Source organism: Jaculus jaculus, chromosome 4 (assembly GCF_020740685.1).
Source record: "Jaculus jaculus isolate mJacJac1 chromosome 4, mJacJac1.mat.Y.cur, whole genome shotgun sequence".
NCBI lineage: Eukaryota > Metazoa > Chordata > Mammalia > Rodentia > Dipodidae > Jaculus > Jaculus jaculus.
Window position 1 is genome coordinate 139,399,272 of NC_059105.1, and position 20,703 is coordinate 139,419,974.

Consider the following 20,703-nt stretch of genomic DNA (forward strand, 5'->3'; position numbering starts at 1 on the left):
GCTGAAGATTCAATTTAGATTCAATAAGAATTTGCTGTACAACTTATTACTTAGTCATGTGCTTCCCTACTCCCTACTAAGATATAAGATAACTAAGGGAAATGAGCTGTTTGCTGACAGTTGTATCACAAGTGCAAAAGAATGGCACTGAGCACAAAGCCGGAACCCCAAAAATACTAGCTGTATGAAAGAGTTGAGGAACTCTGAGGCAATTGAAGACAAACAACACACCTTATCTGACATTTTTAGGGTTCATAAACTAGATATAGACATAACCTAAATAGACATAACCACACTTATCATGAGATGACAACAATTATCAGCACACTTGTGATAATTGACAAAGAGAGTGAAATGGACAGACATACCTTCACAGGCCATTTCCAATATCATTTCAAGTTCAAAGCACCATGTTTACTTTGAAATGTTTGTATTTCTGTGCTTGAAACAAGCTTTTAAATGTATATCCAAACACTTCCTTAGATTTTATTATTATTTCTTTTCAAAAATATTTTATTTTATTTTATTTATTTGGGAGAGAGAGAAGTAAGGTGGGGGGGGGAGAGAAAATGGGCATGCCAGGGCCTCTAGCCATGCAAATGAACTCCAGATACATATGCCACCTTGTACATCTGGCTTATGTGGGTCTGAGGCATTGAACCTGGGTCCTTTGGCTTGTAGACAAGTGCCCTAACTACTAAGCCATCTCTCTAGCTCTTTATTATTATTTCTAATAAAATATTATATATTCTCAGAGCACTTGAGGTCTGAAAAATGCTGCTACTTCTAGGATGCCATTCACAAATTCATCAAACTAAAAATCTGGCTGGTAAGTTTATGAATTATTCAGAATTCCAAAATAATTACTCTGTTCCATATAAATATATATATATATATATATATATATATATATATATATATATATGCCACATGGTAGTATATAACATGAGAAAATATAATGCTTGTCAATATTGTCTTACTTCTGCATAGTTGCTTCCAGTTTATTATGGAAATAGAATGACCATCAGAAAAAGAAAACATTTTAAAAATGAAAATATAAGAGGCCGTTTCACATATCTTATATCTAATAGGTGTTCAGCTCAATTCACTATGAAAATTGGATAAAATTTTCATTAGGCATTTGATTTAATATGAAATATTTAACAAAGAGATGTAGTTATCAATATTTCTGGTTACAGGTGGGCAGTTAAGGTAAAGAAAATTCTGCTTAAGAAAAAATATATACATGTAGAGAGAGAGAACACACACACACATGCATATGTTAGTGTGTGTATATTAGAGGAAATATATAATCTGATAAGATAAATATATTGATATCATGGGACATGATGTTATATGTCAGTAAATTCCCCACAAGGAAGGCAGAAGCAGAAGGACTGAATGAAGGTCAGGAAAAGTTTCATCTATATAATGAGATTCAGGCCAGCCAGGACGTATATAGATAACACTTTATCTAAATTCCAAAATTTAAACCATAAAAGCTGTCTCATTAGCTGCATCTTTCTTTGAATGTGTAGAGTGGGTGGCCATCCTTTTAAAATGGAAAAGAAAAATAAAAGGCAAACATAAAAGTCACCAAAGCAAATATATTCCACATATAAAAAAAGTTGATGTTGAGGCCAGAGAGATGGATTTCTGGTTAAGGCACTTGGCTGAGAAGCCTAAGGACCCAGGTTGTATTCCCCAGTGCCAACATAAGCCAGATGCACAAGGTGGCACATGTTTATGGAATTTGTTTGCAGTTGCTAGAGACACTGGCATGCCTATTTTTTCTCTACCTCTTTCTCTCTATATATATTTCCCCCATGCAAATAAATAAATTATTAAAAAGTTGATCTCTACTAATGTAGCATGTGAAAATGCCTACATATTTTGAATCAAAATGTTTCCAAAGTTCAATATCTAGAAAACACTTATGACTATTGCAGAGGGGAGAATGGAATTAAAATGTTTTAGATAATAAAACAACTATGTAGAAATATATACATGAGTTCAGTTTTTATAATTGCCATTTGAATAAATTCACATATCTATTAAATTACTTTATATAAAATCAAATTGCTTAGCCATTGCACCATAATTCTTTTAAAAAAAAGTTCACGAGGATCAATTCCACATTTTGAAGAGACTCCCACCTGACAGACAAGTGATGCATTGAAATTGAAGTAGTTTTCAATTTAAGTAGAATAAATTGGAGGCACAACTTGTTTAAGAGAATCTAAAGCCAAGTAATATAAAGTAGGCTGAAGTCTCAAAGTTTGATTGGTAGAAACCCTGATAATCAGACAAGGCTCCCTAGATGATGAAACCATCTTACTTGAAATGAATAGAAAGATCAATGTAACAATTTTAACTTTCATGTATTAAATAATTGCTTCTTTTTCTTCAATGCCCACTTTTGATTTATGCTGTCATTAATTGTTTGTACTAGTTTATCATATGGAATGTCTCTGCTTTGGATTGTTATAAATACAGTTGACAAAATAATTAATTTTTTGATGTTTGACATAAAATACTTGGTATAAGAAGGAATAAAAATCTAGAATATAATCTGATATTAAGAAGGCACTCAGCAGATAAAGTTATTAGTGTAAATACTATCAAGTCTTATAGTCTCATGATCAAATCTAAAGGGGTAGAAAGTATAGTTTAATACTGGCTTGTTATAGTTTGGGGTTATTGCTTAAATCTATAAAATAATTTTATATATTTATTTATTTATTTCAGGAATTTAGGGATGTTATTTCCAAAAGATACATAGACAACAAAGGGCCTCTGAGGAAATAAAACTTATTTTTATTGCCAAAAAATGGAGTCATACTAATCAGTTGGAGATTTTTGGTTTTTACAAGAGATTAATATACAAATGCTATAGTAGTAATAAATACCACAAAAAGCAAACTCATTACAATGAGCTAAACAGCCAAGGATACAAAGATATACCTTAACTCTAACTCTTGTTGAAGAGATCCTTATTATTGCATATGCCCACCACTATAATTTGAATAAAACAGTGTTAACACGGTAAATTTAATTTTAATAATAATTCCTTGTTAGAAGACTCAGAAAGCCATGGGGAATTTAGAACTAAATCTAAATTAGCATAAGCATTTAACATCACATTTATCACCAGGAGGGGAATTGTCAATTATGCATATACCAAATTATATCATTACAGTATAGCTTTGGGACAGTTAATCATGAACTTTTAGTTATCATGAGTAACTAGTGCACAACTGACAACCTGAGAAGAGTAACATAAACAAGAAAGGTAATCACAACCAAACACAGAAGACTTCATAGAAATGTCTAGGCAGTGAAACATGACATCTCTAATGATTAAACCAGAAAATATAAATAAATAAATAAATAAATAAATAAATAAATAAATAAATAAATAGGAAGTAACACATTAATATTCAGTATTTTTTACTGCCAAAGGTCTCAGGTCCCATGATTAGGACATTTTACTTTCTAATCACTGGCATTTTCTTTCTAATAATAAAATAGCAAAAAGTAATTAGTATAAATTATCTCCTAATAGAGAAACAGTAAATTCTGAATAATGTGCTACCCATACAAGATAGCTGTACTATGCTCAGTGTATGGTTTCATTTCTGCAGTTATTAACAGGAGATTACTTATTCATATACTATATGCCAACAAAATGTTCTGCAATAAAGGGGGTTACATGTTAAGAGATTATCATGTGCTTACCTCAGCTATTGTTATGGAATCTGGATACAATGTGTGAACCAAATGATTTGCCAACATGAGATAAATTAATGCATCTTCATCTACTTGTAGACCAAAATATTCACTGTAATCACCTGAAAAGCATTGACCTGAGGAACAAAAAATATAGACATATTATGTTAACATATAAATCTTAACTCTAGGCAGACATTCCCAAAATCAGGCATTATTACTGTACGAAAGTTTAATGATGTTTCTGGAAACACCCACACTAATTCAGTACTCCATGTTACATCTAGAGTTCATGAAATCCTGCAAAACAATTACCATTTGATTTTTTAAAAATCATTTTACTGATATAATTTTATTCTAAGTAAATTGCACAGCAGAAAAATACAGTCACAAAATAGCAAAAGTTACTCTAAATTTCAAATTTTTCGCCAGGCATGGTGGCACACACCTTTAATTCCAGCACTTGGGAGGCAGAGGTAGGAGGATTGCTGTAAGTTTGAGGCCACCCTGAGACTACATAGTGAATTCCAGGTCAGCTTGAGCTAGAGTGAAACCCTACCTCTAAAACAAAACAAAAAAAAAAAAAAAAATTCAAATTTTCAACATTTTTCATTCTTATAAAAATGGTACATTGTAGTATATCCTTCTGAAATAAAAAAAATCAAGTGTTCAGGGAATTTTGAAACTGATATAATATTTATATTAAGATTATTTCAATTATTTCATGCAGATTTCTTATGATAAAGAATGAATCAGAACTAAATTCACTATTACTTGCTTTTCTCTCACTACCTATTTTGGATGCTTAAAATATATTTAACTTAGAGTGATCATGCCATTTACTATCTATTCTTTTAGCAATTTCCTCTTACTTTTACATTAAATCACTGCTAACCACCAGTCTGTTTCCTTGGATCTAAGTTCTTTTACTTACTCTTTCTTTTTTTTTTTGGTTTGTTTGTTTCAGTCTGTTGTACTATAACCTTAAAGGATGCTTTCAAGTACATTTATGGAAGCTTCTCAAGTTCATGCTCTTGTATCATTAATAATTCAACTACCAAATGTGTCATTCTTTTGATATCATTCTCTATGTTAAAATCTAACATTGATACTATACGTGTATTTAAGATATTCAATGTATAGTTTCTACATAGATATATGTAAGTATATAGAGGTATGAACCTTTAAAATCTGCTTTCACTAAATTCCAAAAAAAGCAATACAGTATTGCTAACTACATTTATTATCCTGTATATTAGCTCTCTAAAATATATTTAACTTACTACTAGATTGTATCCTTTGACTACAATTTTCCTATTTCTACTGGCTCCCTATTCCTTGCCATTTAACTATGGAAATTCTCAAGTCACACAATGTTTCTCTAAGAATTTTGAAGCTACTGCTGGCAACTGAATAATATGATTCCCATTGCATTTAATTTTTTTTTTAATTTATGACAGAGAGAGAAAGAGGGAGAAGGAAGGAAGAAGGGAGGCCTGGGATGGACACACCAGGTCCTCTAAAGACTGCAAAGGAACTCCACATGCACCACCTTGTGCATCTGGCTTTATGTGAGTCCTAGGGAATCAAACCTGGTCCTTAGGCTTTGCAGACAAGCCCCTTAACCACTGAGCAATCTCTCTGCCCTCCAACAGTTTTTACTAAGTTACCCCCCCCAAGATATCTCTTGATGAATTTTTCTTTATCACCTAGTTATATAATTAATACTGTGTCAATATGCTAAATACTTCATTATCTCTTATATGCCATGTATTCAATTTTAGGCTGTGCTTTTGTATTTCTATAAGCCCCAACATATTAGGTAACAAAGTTCTGTCTTCATAATTTATTGTGTTCTCAACATATAAAATGTATAGCACATACTCCTGAGCTTTAGTTCACTTTTATGTCACAGTACCCTGAAATGCTGGCCACGTTCAGCAGATCTTTTTGACTTTGCCAATCTTGGCTTTTGATACTCAAATTCAGGTTCTCTCTAATCTGGAGGAGAGATAAAACTGCCACCTTGTATGCTTTATAGATTCAACTTCTCCCCTCAGAGCAGTTCCCAGGCAGTGTCATGATGAAGCACCAGTTCTCCGAATCCTTTGCTTCTCTCCTTAGCAGTCACTTCCCAAGACACACTGTGTCAAAATTTCTCATTTTTGTTTGATTGTTGTTACTGAGCATATGGTTACAAAAAAAAAAAAAAAAAAGCAGCATATGAAGAAAATGAAGCTGGCTATGGTGGCATATACCTGATATCCCAGCACTTGGGAAGTGAGACAGGATTGGGAGGTTGAAGCCAGCCTGGAAACTGCAGCAAGAACCTGACTCAAAAGTAAACAAATAAATGGACATTTAAATAAAGGAAGTAAACCTACATTAGAAGCCATAGATAGATTTAAAATATGCATAAATGGATATTTCAGTGTTTTATATTTTGGAAATTAAGATACTAAGATCCCACTAAACATTTTTAAAAATATTTTTATTTATTTATTTGAGAGGAGAAGAGAGAAAAATGCAGATAGAGAATGGACATGCCAGGGCCTCTAGCCACTGTAAATGAACTCCAGATGCATGTGACACCTTGTGCATCTGGCTTACATGGGTAATGTGGAATTGAACCTGGGTCCTTAGGCTTCATAGACCAGCACCTTAACTGCAAAGTCATCTCTCCAGCCCCTGTTTAACTTTCTTATCAAAGATCTAATGAATGTTCAATACAATTTAAATCAAGTAAATAAATGTTTAGTATGTACCTATTTTCTCCATATATAATAGGGAAACAGCCCCAAAATTTACAAATGGTCTCATTTATCACTTTTTGCCTTTGTTCCATTGTATATGCTATTTTGCATATATCCCAAAGGTGCTGTGATAAATGGTTTCTTCAAATTTAGTTTTAAAAGCTACATATTAAAGATAGTTTACTACTAAGAAGACATACTTCAGTGGAATTAATTTTCTTTCAACTATTTATAAGATATATTTATGCTTTATCTCTTGCAAAAAAGTATCAGAAGTGATTAAGAAGAAGCAATACATAACAAGACAATGCAAGATCAAGTTAACAATAATAGTCTTTGTAGTTACGACTTTCTAAAACAAAATACAAAGAAAACCATTATCTACATCATTTATCTGGTGACCTACCCATTCCATGGTGATGGTATAGCATGGAGGTGACCCCATCAAAACGAAATCCATCAAAGCAGTATTCTTCCAACCACCATCTTATGTTTGATAAGAGGAATCTCAAAACTTCCCAGCTGAAATATCAGACAAAAATATATTTCAGCCTAATGCGAACAGAGTTTCCTTTAGTTGCTGTATCTCACTTGCTACTAAGGTCCATTAACAGTGTGCATCTCTGTCTCAAGAAGCATGGTGTTGGGCTGGAGAGATGGCTTAGCAGTTAAGCACTTGCCTATGAAGCTTAAGAACCCTGGTTCAAGGCTCGATTCCCCAGGACCCACATTAGCCAGATGGACAAGGGAGCACATGCATCTGGAATTCGTTTGCAGTGGCTGGAAGCCCTGGCATGCTCGCTCTCTCTCTCTCTCCCCTTCCCTCCCTCCCTCCCTCTTTCTCTGCCTCCTTCTCTCTGCCTGTCACTCTCAAATAAGTTTTTTAAAAAGAAGTATGGTGTTTAAAACCACACAAAACCAAGCAAATAACTAATGCTTACCGTTTTGCCATTTTGCTTGTATAATTAAAATATTTTTAAACAGAAATCTTATTAAATTTTATTTCACCACAAAATCATTTAGTACCTAAGAAAGACTGAGGGAATGCAAATGCAGGGATGCTGATCCTATGTCCCCAGTGACCACATAGTAATTATACATAATAGAAACCAAAAAGGAAAACATGGTACTTAGTTCAGAAAGTTCCTCTACATGTTTCACAGATTATAAGCATAGTTATTTGAGGTTTTTTTTATTTCCACTGAGAAAATACACTTTTATTATAGGTTAAAAATACCTTCAAATGACTTTCTACTTAACACATTTCAAGTTAAAACTTAAGTGTAAAACATAAAAACAACTTAAAATTAACCATGTGGTAAGCAATATAATGTTTACTAGATTGTTCTGTATTGGTAAAAAAAAAAAAAAAAAAAAAAAAAAAACCAAGAAAAGAAAACCTAATTACCAAAAACACATGTTTAATAAAGCTGAGAAGTCTACAAGTTAAAGAACTTCATATCCATTAAGACAGAAGCAATACAAAGAACTGTACAACTCAATTAAAAACACCACATGAAACAAATCTATTTCGGACAATTGAAAAGAGGGCATCCTCAAATAGCATTTCTTTAGTCATATAGCTATGGTTGAGTTCTCTATTTTATTATAACTGTGGTTTTAAGACTTACTACCTCATTTAGCTTAATGACAAAGTTGTAATAGTATACACAAATCTTTAACTCAGTTGAAATTTATGTATTAACAAGCATAAGTGGATATTAAGTCATCACAATCAACCCCAGAATTCTAAATCTAAACATTGAGGAAAAGTAAATGTTGGAAATTACCTGCTTGATAGAAGTTACCCTGAATTTTGAAAACTTACAGACAGCTTGAAAGATACATTGAGAAAACTTTTTTAAAAAAGTAAGTACCCAGTAAATATAAAAGAAAATGGGAACTTTTCAAGATGCTTAGGTTAAATAGGATGAAGGTAAAATTTGATTATAACTTATTAACATATATTCATTTCTATGTAAGGAGAAAATTATGTTTGACAAAAAAAACAATGAACATAGCAACATATGCTACCCCCTTGCAAGATCCACAGTGTGCTGCACAGAACTTCACAGTCTTGTCCTCCTTTACTATCTCTGCTAATTGACAAGTTTTATTTTTATAGAGGTTTTTGGATTCACAATAAAACTATAGGGATTTATAAGGACTTGCTAAATTATTTCTATCCCTACATATATTCTGTATTTTTTCAAAATAAGGCTGTTATATGAAAATTTGAGAAAAATACACAATTAAGTTATAGTTCTTTCCATGTCAATAATCCTTTGAAAACAATGTTTTGAAAGAACATATATATTTTTCTAATAGTGCTACAAAGAGGAACATATATTTTTTTTCTTTTGAAAAATGAATTGAGAATACTTTTAATGAAAACTGCCACAAAGTTGGAAAATGACTTGTATGAATATTAAAAAATTTGTTTGTGTGAAGATGTGAGTACAAAAACCAGAGTGCAAAATCATCTCTGGGCCCTATTTGACAAGAAACATTGTTTTGGGGGAAGGGGACTTGCAGAGTATTTTTTATTTTTATTTTAATTCCTGTAATGGAATACATAACATCTAACTCTTCCCAGCCCTAATCACTCCACATTTATTGTGTATTTACATGCCTAGCTTGTCCTTGTAGACATGGGCCACAGTATAACACATATTTTATGAACTGAATGTTTTCTGATTAAACACATACTTATATCTAAAACTGCATGTAATATTTATAAAGATAAAAATAAAGAATAATGAGCAAGTGATATTGTAATTTATCAATAAGAGGAAAATGATGTGAATTTAATCATTGAAAGGGCATCATTTCACAGTGCCTATATTTATATGGGCAGAAATAATAATAATAAAAAAAAACTACTGATTCCTATCACTGTAATAATTCTCCTGGTCTTGTCTTGACTAAATGAATAAATAAAACTATGTTTTTTTTATTAAAACAAAATGAATACATGTTGGTATCACTATGTAAATACAAATACATTTTTGGCATGGGCAAATAAATAAAACTATCATATGATAATCAGAAAATAAGAAAATGACAATGGAGTATAAAGTTAGAAACTTCAAATGGGTACATTATATTATTTAGATATCTGGAACACTCTTAACCTGAAACAATGTTTAAAATATATACTAAAACAATGCCTGGAAAGATTTCTTAGTGGTTTAGGCACTTGTTTACAAAGCCTAAGGATCGAGGTTTGATTCTCCAGGTTCCAAGTAAGCCAGATGCACAAGGTGGCACATGCATCTGGAGTTCTTTGCAGTGGCTAGAAGTACTGGCATGCCCATTCTATCTCTCTCTCTTTCTCTCTCCCTCTCTCTCTCTAATAAATTTCACACAAAAAAACATAAAAAAAATATATGTGAATTATCTGAAAGGAATAATCCAAGTCTGTATCACATTTAAAATAATACACAATCAGGGCTGGAGAGATGGCTCAGTGAGCTTACCGCAAAGCCTAATAACCTGGGCTCAATTCCCTAGTACCTATGTAAAGACAGATTCTCAGTTGCGTAAGCATCTGGAGTTCATTTGCAGTAGCTGGAGGTTCTGGCATGCCCATTCTTTCTGCCTGTCTTTCTTCTATCTCTCTCTGCTTGCACATAAATAAATCAAAATATTTACAAAAGAAAATGCCATTTTATTTTATTAATTGTTGCTGAAAGAAAATATATTCCTACAAAAATGGCAAAAACCAATAACACAATATTTTTAAACAAAAATTTACTATAGAAACTTAGCAAAATAAGACAAAATAAAGGAGAAGAAATATCACAAGTATAATTTTTAAGCAGCTTTTTTTAACTTTACTATTTATTTATTTATTTGAAAGTGACAGAGAAAGAGGCATATATATATAGAGAGAGAGAGAAAGAATGGGTGTGCCAGGGCCTCCAGCCACTGTAAATGAACTCCAGACGTGTTCGCCCCCTTGTGTATCTGGCTAACGTGGGTCCTGGGGAATTGAGCCTTGAACTGGAGCCCTTAGGCTTCACAGGCACGTGCCTAACCTTTAAGCCATCTCTCCAGGCCCACAAGTAAAATTTTAAAGTTGGGAGAAGCAATTAGAAAGCAAAAGTTTTAAAAGTTTCTGTCAAATAGATTTTCTATCACTAGATTGTAAGGAACAGTTAAACAAAAATGACAAATTGTATAGGACTAGCACTTTACAAATGGCTAGCCTTTGCTTTACAGAAAAAGAAAAAGTGAAGGGATCTACTACAGCAGGAAATTGAGGACATGCAAAATCATAAAGCATGCCCCATTATTTCAGTGGCCTAATGGTTTTGTCTGCTACTGCCTTACCATGACACATGTAGACCAAGTACCTGACTGTATAAATTCAATAGTCTGATGAAACTAATTTTCAACATACATACTTTCAGCAAAGGGAGTAACTAAAGATCTTCCATGAGAAGGAATTGGGTAAACTAAGGTTAGCTCCATCACTTTGTGAGTACATAAATGGACAGAATCCAGAACTCAAAGTTGAAAACAGTCAGATAAAACAATGTCACTGTTATTGTTATGGAGAAGAAGATTTCTTTTCTTTTCATATATTTATACATTTATAATATGAAAATATTCAATCTGTCTTTGCATATACATACACTATATATATTCAACTCAACTTACAGGAGAGCTGTTCTTGGAATCCTTAATTCTACTGCAAGGTTCAGACTCATTTAAGAACTTTTTGACCACATGGCTGTACCCATGGACTAAAGCTTATTACAATATAAGCATATGAAACAAAGTTATAGGGGAAAATTCAGAGGACTGTACATGGTCCTATTGTGACTCACACAGGACATAAATCCTCCAACAATGAGCTGCCAAAATACCTGTAATAGGCATGGTGGTGAATATTAATTATCAACTTGACAGGATATAGAGTCACATAGAAAACAAATGTCCTATCGGCCAGCGTGTTTCCTGAGAGGTATAACTAAAGGTTGGAAAACCACCCTGAATGGGTAGTACCTTTCCATGGACAAGGAATCTGGACTACATATAAAGGAGAAAGTAAACAGTCATTTCTCTGCTTTCTGACTGTGAATACAAGTGATCAGCTGTCACATGCTCGGCCACTATGCCTTTCTGTCATGATGGACTGCAGCCTTAAACTGTAAGCCAAAATAACAGCTTCCTACCTTACAAATTTTATAGGTATTTTATCACAGTGATGAGAAATATAACTCATAGAGAAAACTAGCATTGAGAAGGAGGGTCACTGCTGTGATAAACAATACCAGGTTGTTCACGAGTTTTTAGAACTGGTTTATAGAAGACATGTATGAGGGTCTATGGCTGCAGGACAGAAAATTTTTACAATGCTATAAGAGGCGCTAAGCAGACCACTCTGGTGGTATCCTTGGAACATGAGGATACTGAAAGAAATGTGAACAGTGAGGACTGTGCTGTTGTGCTTTGAGTGTGAGGGCAGTATTCTATCAGGACCTGGCCCAGAAGATATCCATGTTCCATTGAGGCAAAGAATCTGTCTGTATTCTGCCTCTGTTCTAAGAACTTTCATGAGACTTAATCTAAACATAATGAGATAAATTGTTTCATGGAATACATTTAAAATCTGCCTTGAAGGCTGTGGCATAATAACTATCCACTTATTTTATCCAGATCTATAGTGAGTGACAACAGAAAATGGAGCAGAAAGGACTATGAGTAAGCTTAAAGTTAATGCAAGGAAGTTGTAGCGAAAAAAAAAGATTAAAAAAAAAGATTAAAAAAAGATTAGTTAAAAAGATTAGTAACATTAAAGAGTGTGGGGATGAACTACAAAACAAGTCTGTAGGAATTAACTATCAGAATGAAATATGGGAGTGAACTATGAGAAAGAACTATGGAAATATTCCTTGAAACCCTTACAAATAACTTTTTTGATATTATTGCTGTGAAATGTTAAATTCTTTACTTGTAACTTTCCCTAGAGTTAATTTTCCTACTATGTAACCCATGCACATAATACAATGTGACTAGGTTTCCTCTGCCTTGATGTACCTTTGGCCTAAATAGCACAGATGACCAAAATTGACAACCACCGTTTAGAGATGCTGACCGATCTTAAGCTATGCTCTTTGCCCAATTTTCTCACTGGCCTGCTTGGATTCTTTACTGATCAAAGCACTGAAGTCAATGAGGTCATTAACTAAAGCTCCATAGATCTGCTGGAGACAACAGGTGGGCTTAATGTGATTACATTTGTGATCAGAGAGTAGATGTGTTCAGGATCAGCAAAGACTGGCAGGGTCATATCCTTGAATCCCATCCTTTAATAAGTATTTAAGGATTATGCAAAATTGAAAGTGCCTTACTTTTTGCTCAAATAATGTACTACTTGATCTTGTACTACTGGTTTTTGTCTTTCAATAAAAAGGCCATTGATTACCTGGTATGCAAAAGAAAGCACAAGCCACAGTGATATCAGAACCACGGTGAGAACACATACAGTGGATTTAGTAATGACTTAAACTAAACTGCTTACTTTCATTTATCTTTTGGCTGCTGTCAGAGGCATCTATCCATTCCTGGGATGGGTATGCCAGGAGTTAGCTGCTCCACTTCTCAGGTTCTGCTCTTAGAAACAGTATGCCTACTTGTAGGTAGGAGAGTTCCAGGGGATAGTCCTTCCTAAATTCAGGGCTTTACCCCCCAGTAGGTCAAAAGAGAAATTCTGTTTTCAATCGGAAATAGGAAAGGTATAAGGAGGGCAAGATCCCCCCTGTCAATGGTTTCTACTTGTAATTATATAATTCACTTGAATGGAGAGACCCTAAACTGAGAACACCCCTTTAGGTGTTCCATGCTTCAAAATGGCCCCTTAGGAAAGGGTCTCCCCACTTTTGTCTGAGATGCACAGAGATATTTAAGAGGGCAGCTACATCTAAAGTTATCAGCAAGATCTGAAATTACTGTCCATGTAGTAGTAGTGTTTTGGTAGGCAAGAAAAATGGAAACGATGTAACAGTAATAGAGGCTTACACCAAGGTTCTGGAGTTTTGCTGAAGTGAGGCAAAGCAAAGTGTGTGTGGTACGGTCAGCCTTCCCATGATAAGTCCCATTGAGAGACCATGCCATGTAGCTGTGAAGGTAAAGCCTAAACTACCACGGGAAGTATATAATGTTGGAGAAACCAGTATCACAGTGATGAAGTAAGGAAAAGGCTAGCATTGAGTGTATATGGCTTAATACAGAGGTTATATGTGCCAGAGAGGGATGAACTAGAGAGATAGGGTTGCTCAAAGCTACTGTAGCCCAATGGATGTCATTACGAAGTCCCTATGTTGGACATGTAGCTAAAAATTTTAGAATTTACCTTCCTGAGTCCATTCAACTTAGCCCCATCTTTCGTGTTATGTCCCCATTCCTTCATTTTGGAATGGAGATTTTAACCTGTGCTACTACATATTAGAAGTATATAATTTGCTGTTTTGATTTACAGGAGACTGTAGTTAAGAGATTCTACTTACATTTCTGAACAAATTCAGAACTATAAGACTGGAGATTTGTAGAGATCAACTAATTGGATTTTACATTATGAGACTCTAGGGACTAATAGTGGAATGCTATGTCTTAAAATTAATGTGTTCGGGTGTCAAGTTGACAATGTATAAAATTGTGATGGTTAATCGGGATTGTTAAACTTGATGGTGGTTAGAATCACCTAGTAGACAAACTTTGGGGTGATTCAGAGAGGTTTATTAAGGTGAAAAGACACAACCTAGATGGAGGTGGTGACATTCTGTGGGTTAATGGCATTCGTCTTGGCTTCATGACTGCAGAAGCGATGTAATAAGCCTTGTCCCTGCCACCATAACTCCCCCATCATGACGGGCTCTGAGCCAAAATAAACACTTCTTTTTAAAATCTTCTTTGGTCAGATATATTGCCCCAGAAATGGGAAAAGTAACCAATACAAGTTATCTACCAAGGAATTTACTATATACTCAATTCTGGGTTCTGCTGAAGAATGGTAACCAAACAAAAACTACCTGAGTACACAACAAAGTGTAGACTTCCAGAAAAAAAGGAGAAGTTCAACACAATCACATTGTATAATGAATTAAGCTACTGTTAACTGTTAACATTTTACAAATGGCAAAAGCTTTCCTAAAATCTAATTTTATGAACACTAGTCAAGGGCTTGTCAGCATTCTCAGTACAATATCCTTAATCATATTCTTTCATTGTTTTTCTCCCCAAAAGGAGAACAAAACTTTGACTATATAATTTTACATATTTAGCATTACTACACATTTTATTATAAAATGAAACATTTCATGCAGTGTTATTTAGACCTAAATACCAACTGGTTTTTAGTATTCAGCTGAGTTTATAATGCTCTGAACTTAATTCTCCACCAGTCACATGCACTGTGAAATATTACCATCATACATGAATGACCTAGTTCATGTGACATAAAGTTTGTCTTTCAAAAGGACCATTAGAACAAGCTTAAAGAAATAAACCTGTGAAAATATAGACTACTATGGGATATATAGTACCATGTATAGTCTCATAATTTTACTCAGTAATCACAAGTTTCAGTTCAGCCTTTGGGAATAGAAGAGAGATTTTAATGTATTCCAAACTAAACTTTGAAATAGAGGATTGTTCAGTATACCATCTGGTTACATAAATGAACTGAATCTTCCCAACTGACTAGTTTACCTTGAGTCAAAGCATGGGTATGTCTAGCATTGGGTACAATAAAAAAGGCAATTTACCTTTTCTACCTCAAAATACCACTGTAGAGCTGACAGCACCATATATAAACACATTTCTGATATATTTAGTTGATAAGAGCCCATAAAAAATGCAGAAGTGTGGAAAGATGCCTGCAAAGCCAAAAGACCCAGGTTTGATTCACCAGTACCAATGTAAGCCAGATGTACAAGGTGGCACATGCACCTTGAGCTCATTTGCATGGATGGAGGCCCTGGTGTACCCATTCTCTATCTATCTATCTATCTATCTATCTATCTATCTATCTATCTATCTATCTATCTGTCTCTCCCCCCCTCTCTCTTTCTCTCAAATTAATCATACAAAATATAAAATTTAAAATAAATAAATAAAAGGTAGAATATAAAAAATAAAAAGAACACAGTTTTACTTTTTTGTGGTATGACAGACAGATGTGAATTAGATCTTAAGGTTGCCTTGTTGATTGGAAGCATCAACTCCCCTCTTACAAACCATGGTAAGGCCTATTGTTCAGGCCAACAAGGAAGTTATATGAAAATTTTCAGATGTGATGTCAAAAGATACATACCTCATTGGTCACCTATGTTTGAGAATCAACTAATATTAGTTACCTGTTTCATATTTCAAGCTATTGACATGTGAGCTAGGAACTAATATTATTTACATTCATTTGATCAGTGCACTACTCTTTTATTTAAAACCCAGAGGGTGAAACTGAAATGTACCTAATATTCTTATAATAAGCCAGTAATTTTTTTAAATCACAGTTGTGTCATTGCATATGATGATTTATACATTTAAGAATGTCTGTTAATCAAAATAATCAGGATTCTAATTAGGTTAGATGGCTGAAATAGTCAACCTGTAACCAAGTAATGAGATTTATTAAGGAATTTTTGTCATACATAGATAAATCCTATGTTAAGGTTTTTTTTTTTTTTTTAACAATAGCTACATAATCAGAAACTGTTGATTGTCTCACATTCTGACAATAAACTTTATAATAAAATAAAACACAGACAGATTTTCTTGGCAAGCAAGTATAATCAGATATAATGACATTTATTCAATGAAATTGCATTTTGTAATTCAAACCTATTTGCCTAATGTTCTATTTATTTGTTGTCCAGAATAATGTCTACGGTTTTCAAAGTAAGCAACTTAGTTCATCAGATGTTATTAAACCTGCTAATGTTATACATTAATAAATGGAAGATGTTATTTAAAGTGTGGCTGAACCTCAAGACTGGGAAAAATGAACTTGAAGAGGGGGGGGGGGATGGAGAGAGAGAGAGCGAGCGAGCGCGCACATGTGTATAGAAGTGTTAATAGGCCAGCAAGAATGGTGATACTCAGGAACCTATGAAAATGGCTGTGCACTTACTGCAGTTGCAAATGTAGAGAGATGATTTCATGAGGAAAAATAAGAAATTACTTAATTAGAACAACTGAATAAAAATTATTTTCATCTTTTTCTCACCCCACAGTTGATAATCTCTGTTTAGGGACTTTTTACAACATGTTTACTGCTAGAAAAAAAAAATCATAAATTCATCCTTAATCTTATTTCTTTATTAATACAAGAAATTTCCTATGAGACATTTTAATGCATATGTGCATTCATGCAAACTTACACATAGATTTTAAAAAGTAGTGTGTCCATCCTCTATTTAGAGTAAGTTCAGATTGATCTGTAAGTATAGCTGACATTGGAATAAGAATGCTTATGATTAAATATTGAAAGTTTTCCCAAATTTTATATAACTCTCTGGTGAGGACAACAAAAGGAAAAAGCCATGAAAACTTTGGTGTCCGTAAGGAATCATCAGCTTCTTTTTGTTTGCTCCATTTATGAATTTTGCATTTGCACACTGCTGCCTAGATTTTCAAAGAGCTGTGCAATGATTAATTCAACAATCAACCCATATTGCTATAATACAACCAAGAACTTTTATGAAAATATGGTGTATGTGTCATGGATACATTAGAGAGGAAAGAAGTTCTATTATCCAGAAATGTTATTAATGCAGAGATACATAAGTGTCACCAAAATGAGTACGGTATTTAACATATACAGCTCAAGTTTGGTTGCTGTTCTCCAAGAATATATGAAAACACATGTAAGCAGGGGTGCATGTTCTTAATAGTTAAATTGATCTGACTATGTAGAAGTAAAAAGTGACTTAGGAAAGGGTTAGCAAAGTTTTCTTGTACGGGATAGAAATAAGCATCTTCAGCTTTGTAGGCTATGTGAGATCCCAGTTTATGTCACAATGACTCAATTCAGTTGTTGTAGAGTGAGAGAGGTCACAGGCAAGATGTAAAAGAGGAAGTCTTGCTTACTTTCAATTAAAAATAATTTTGTAAAACAGGCACCAGCTATACATGGTCCATAGGTCATATAATTTGCTAAGGAGTACAGTTAAAACTTACATTTTTTTTAAACCAGGGTTAATGTTTTACTTTCACAGAGCCAAATAGCTGACAGTAGTGAAGTCAGGATTTGAACTCAGCTCTATTATTCAATCAAAGCTACTAACCAATATGAACATCTATCCTAGGAGAGTAATACTTTGAGGAGTCATGCAACAGAAAACCTTCTGCAATAAAAAAGCACAGTGAAACCTGATAATTAAAGCCATATATTAGAAGTAACTGTGAAGTACTAGAGAAGAATTTTCTGGGTAAGAAAACTCTAAGCTTCCTAGGATATCAAGATATCTAGTGAAAGATAGAAAGAAATTCACTATGTTTTGAAAATTAACTCTTGAGGCTGAGAGGATGGCTATGCAAGTGGATACTGTGCAGGCTTGAGGAACACAGTTCCATCTATATGGCTTGACCACTTCTGCCTGAAGAAGGAAAGTATGGAGAGGTGCTATAGAGAACAACTGTTTCTTCTGGTGCAAACCTCTCTTAAGAGAAACATAAGGAGTATAAATCCTGAATGCTATTATTTCATTAAATTAACTATTTAAGGAAGTGTCTTACATAGGCAACATTGGCTTTCTCCCTTTAAGATGAGCCTTCCATATTACATTTTCAATACTTCTCTCAACCTTCGCAAAGTTCACTGGTTAGTTTGAGGTACTTGTCATTTCACTGACATGGAGATCTGTCGTGAACACTCCCAGTTACATTACTCAGTGACTCCCAAACAATCTACAACACAGACAACTGTCAGAGCCAAAACATATCAGTTAACGCCTTACGATAATTTTCTCTCTCCTTTCTTTGTAGGCTGTGTGCATGCTGGGATAAAAAGAATAAAAAGCTGCCCTTTACTGAGAAGCCATGATGAGTCAAATGCTCTCTCCATACAAATAATCATATTCAATTTTCTCATTACACTTATGTAGAATTGGGGGGAGATAAAGCTTTGCCACAACTCTCTTAGGGTCTCCAGCTGGTTCTGAGAATTGAAGTAAGAGAAATTATCAGGAGAAAATTATGCACATTTACTTAAGGTTTACATAACACAAGAGTTTTCAATAATTAAGAGCCAAAACGTCAAAACAGTGTGTTTGCGCATGGTATCCACTGAGGATGAACAAAACTGGCAATTGTGGAGACAATGAAAAAAAGTCACTAAAAACTAAGAGTTATTATTTTGAATGCATATGTGTGTGTGTGGTATGTGTATCTGTATATATGTTCCTATGTATGCAATGTGGGTACAGGTACATGTGAACCAGAGCGAGAGAGAGAGTAGTCTAGAGTAATCCTCTAGTGTCTTACACAGCTTTCCACATTATGATCTGAGAGGGTCTTTCATAGAACCTGTAACTCACTGACTGGACTAGACTAATGACTTCAAAGAGACCTAGGGATTCCCTGTCTCCACCTGACACAGTGCTTGGATTGCAGGCACCCATCACCATGCCCAGCTTTCCTTACATGAATGCTGAGGAACTGAACTCAAGTTCTCTTACTTTCTCAGCAAGCATAACTGAGCCATCTCCCCAGACCAAATGATTTTTGGTATATAATGTTCTGTCCCTTTCTCTAATGACAAGAACTCTTTCTCTAAGGCATAGGGAGAGCAGCTCTCACAAGGAAGTCCTATCTTGATCTTTCTGAAAGATAAGGAAGATTTTAAGGGCCCTTCCTAAACCTATTTTCCAAGTATCCCTTACCATCAATCAATATGGCATGATGAGATATTCTGAGTTAGCATTCTATGAGTTCCATTCTATGAGTTGCCATCCTCTCGTTATAAAAAAAAAAAAAAAAAAAAAAAAACTTAAACAAGACATATTAAGTAATTTTTAAAAATTCATATTTATTAATAAATAGTAGATTGGGACAGGGGTCTGGTTCTATGGGACTCCTTATTCTAAAATGCTGCTCACAGTCAAAAAGTAATATAAAAAAATCTGGTCAGATGTGAGTCTCAATAGCAGCCAATTTACCAACGACTATAGTCCACATGCGTGTCTTTACCACCTACATTGTATTTTTAAGTTTTACCTACTAAATTGCTATTCTGTTTTACTTTTCTGTTTAGCCTTGTTGTTCTTCTATTCATAAATAATCCTGTGAAGTTAACACAGCTCACAGTCAAGTACAGAAATCCCAAGGACACTCTAACCTCATCAAATCTAAAGCCTCAGAGTCACAAATGCTGGGTTTTAAATCATTAATATCATAATGCATTTATTGCTGATATTGTTGGTTGCTAGTGACCCAACCTATCTGGAAAGAATTTAATAATTTCAAAAGTTCAGATTATTATAGGCTGGGAACATACAAACAACTCACAGTAGAACCTCAAATAGATCAAATTTGTTAGTCCCACTTGTTACAATATAACAAAAAAATTGATTCAAACTCATTCACAGTCAGATACTTGAGGTACAAAAAATAAAAAGAAAAGAAAGAGGGCAGAAAAAAAGTGAATTATGAAGGGTGAAGAGACTAAGACACAAGTACAAAGAAATAAAAACATGTAAAAAGATCCAAAAATAATGAATATACACATAATTAGAAGTGTTGTGCATGTAGTACAGGCTCCTTCCCCAGAACTATATGATCTTCTCAGTTACTTTGAGGTCATATTTCACCTGTCTGCCCTATTGATTCAAATTCTGCCCTTCTTTTTCCTTAAAACTACAGTAGGAGCATGCCAGCAAACACATTCTGCACTTGATCGTTCTACCTCTCCCTGTTAACATCCAAATATAGAATCCACTGACCTTTGATTTAACATGTTAATCAAAGATTCATTTCCAGTATCATTTGTTTCATAGCACTTCTTGGTGTTATAATACTTTTAAAAATAAACTGAAAAGTACCTCTCTTTAAAGATGAAAGAGTATCTAGTTAAAGACAAATGCTTTTTTTGTGAAAAAAATGTCATGTTTATAGATAAAAGACCTACATTTGTTTTTCATAATTCATAAACACATCATAAGAAAAAAAGCCTCTGAAGGTTTGTGATCTCGACAAAACAAGAAAGAAGATTGAT

General features: G+C 33.9%; 1 protein-coding gene across 1 annotated transcript in view; it reads right to left on the reverse strand.

The window, feature by feature from the left end:
- The window catches only part of Gbe1 (1,4-alpha-glucan branching enzyme 1), a 282,900-nt gene that overhangs the window by 84,983 nt on the left and 177,214 nt on the right, over positions 1-20,703 (reverse strand). The window contains exons 8-9 of the mRNA XM_004665512.2: positions 6,889-7,004; positions 3,739-3,866 (exon numbers count right to left, since the gene is read on the reverse strand). Coding sequence (XP_004665569.1) covers positions 3,739-3,866; positions 6,889-7,004 — 244 coding nt within the window. The remainder of the gene's footprint in view (positions 1-3,738; positions 3,867-6,888; positions 7,005-20,703) is intronic.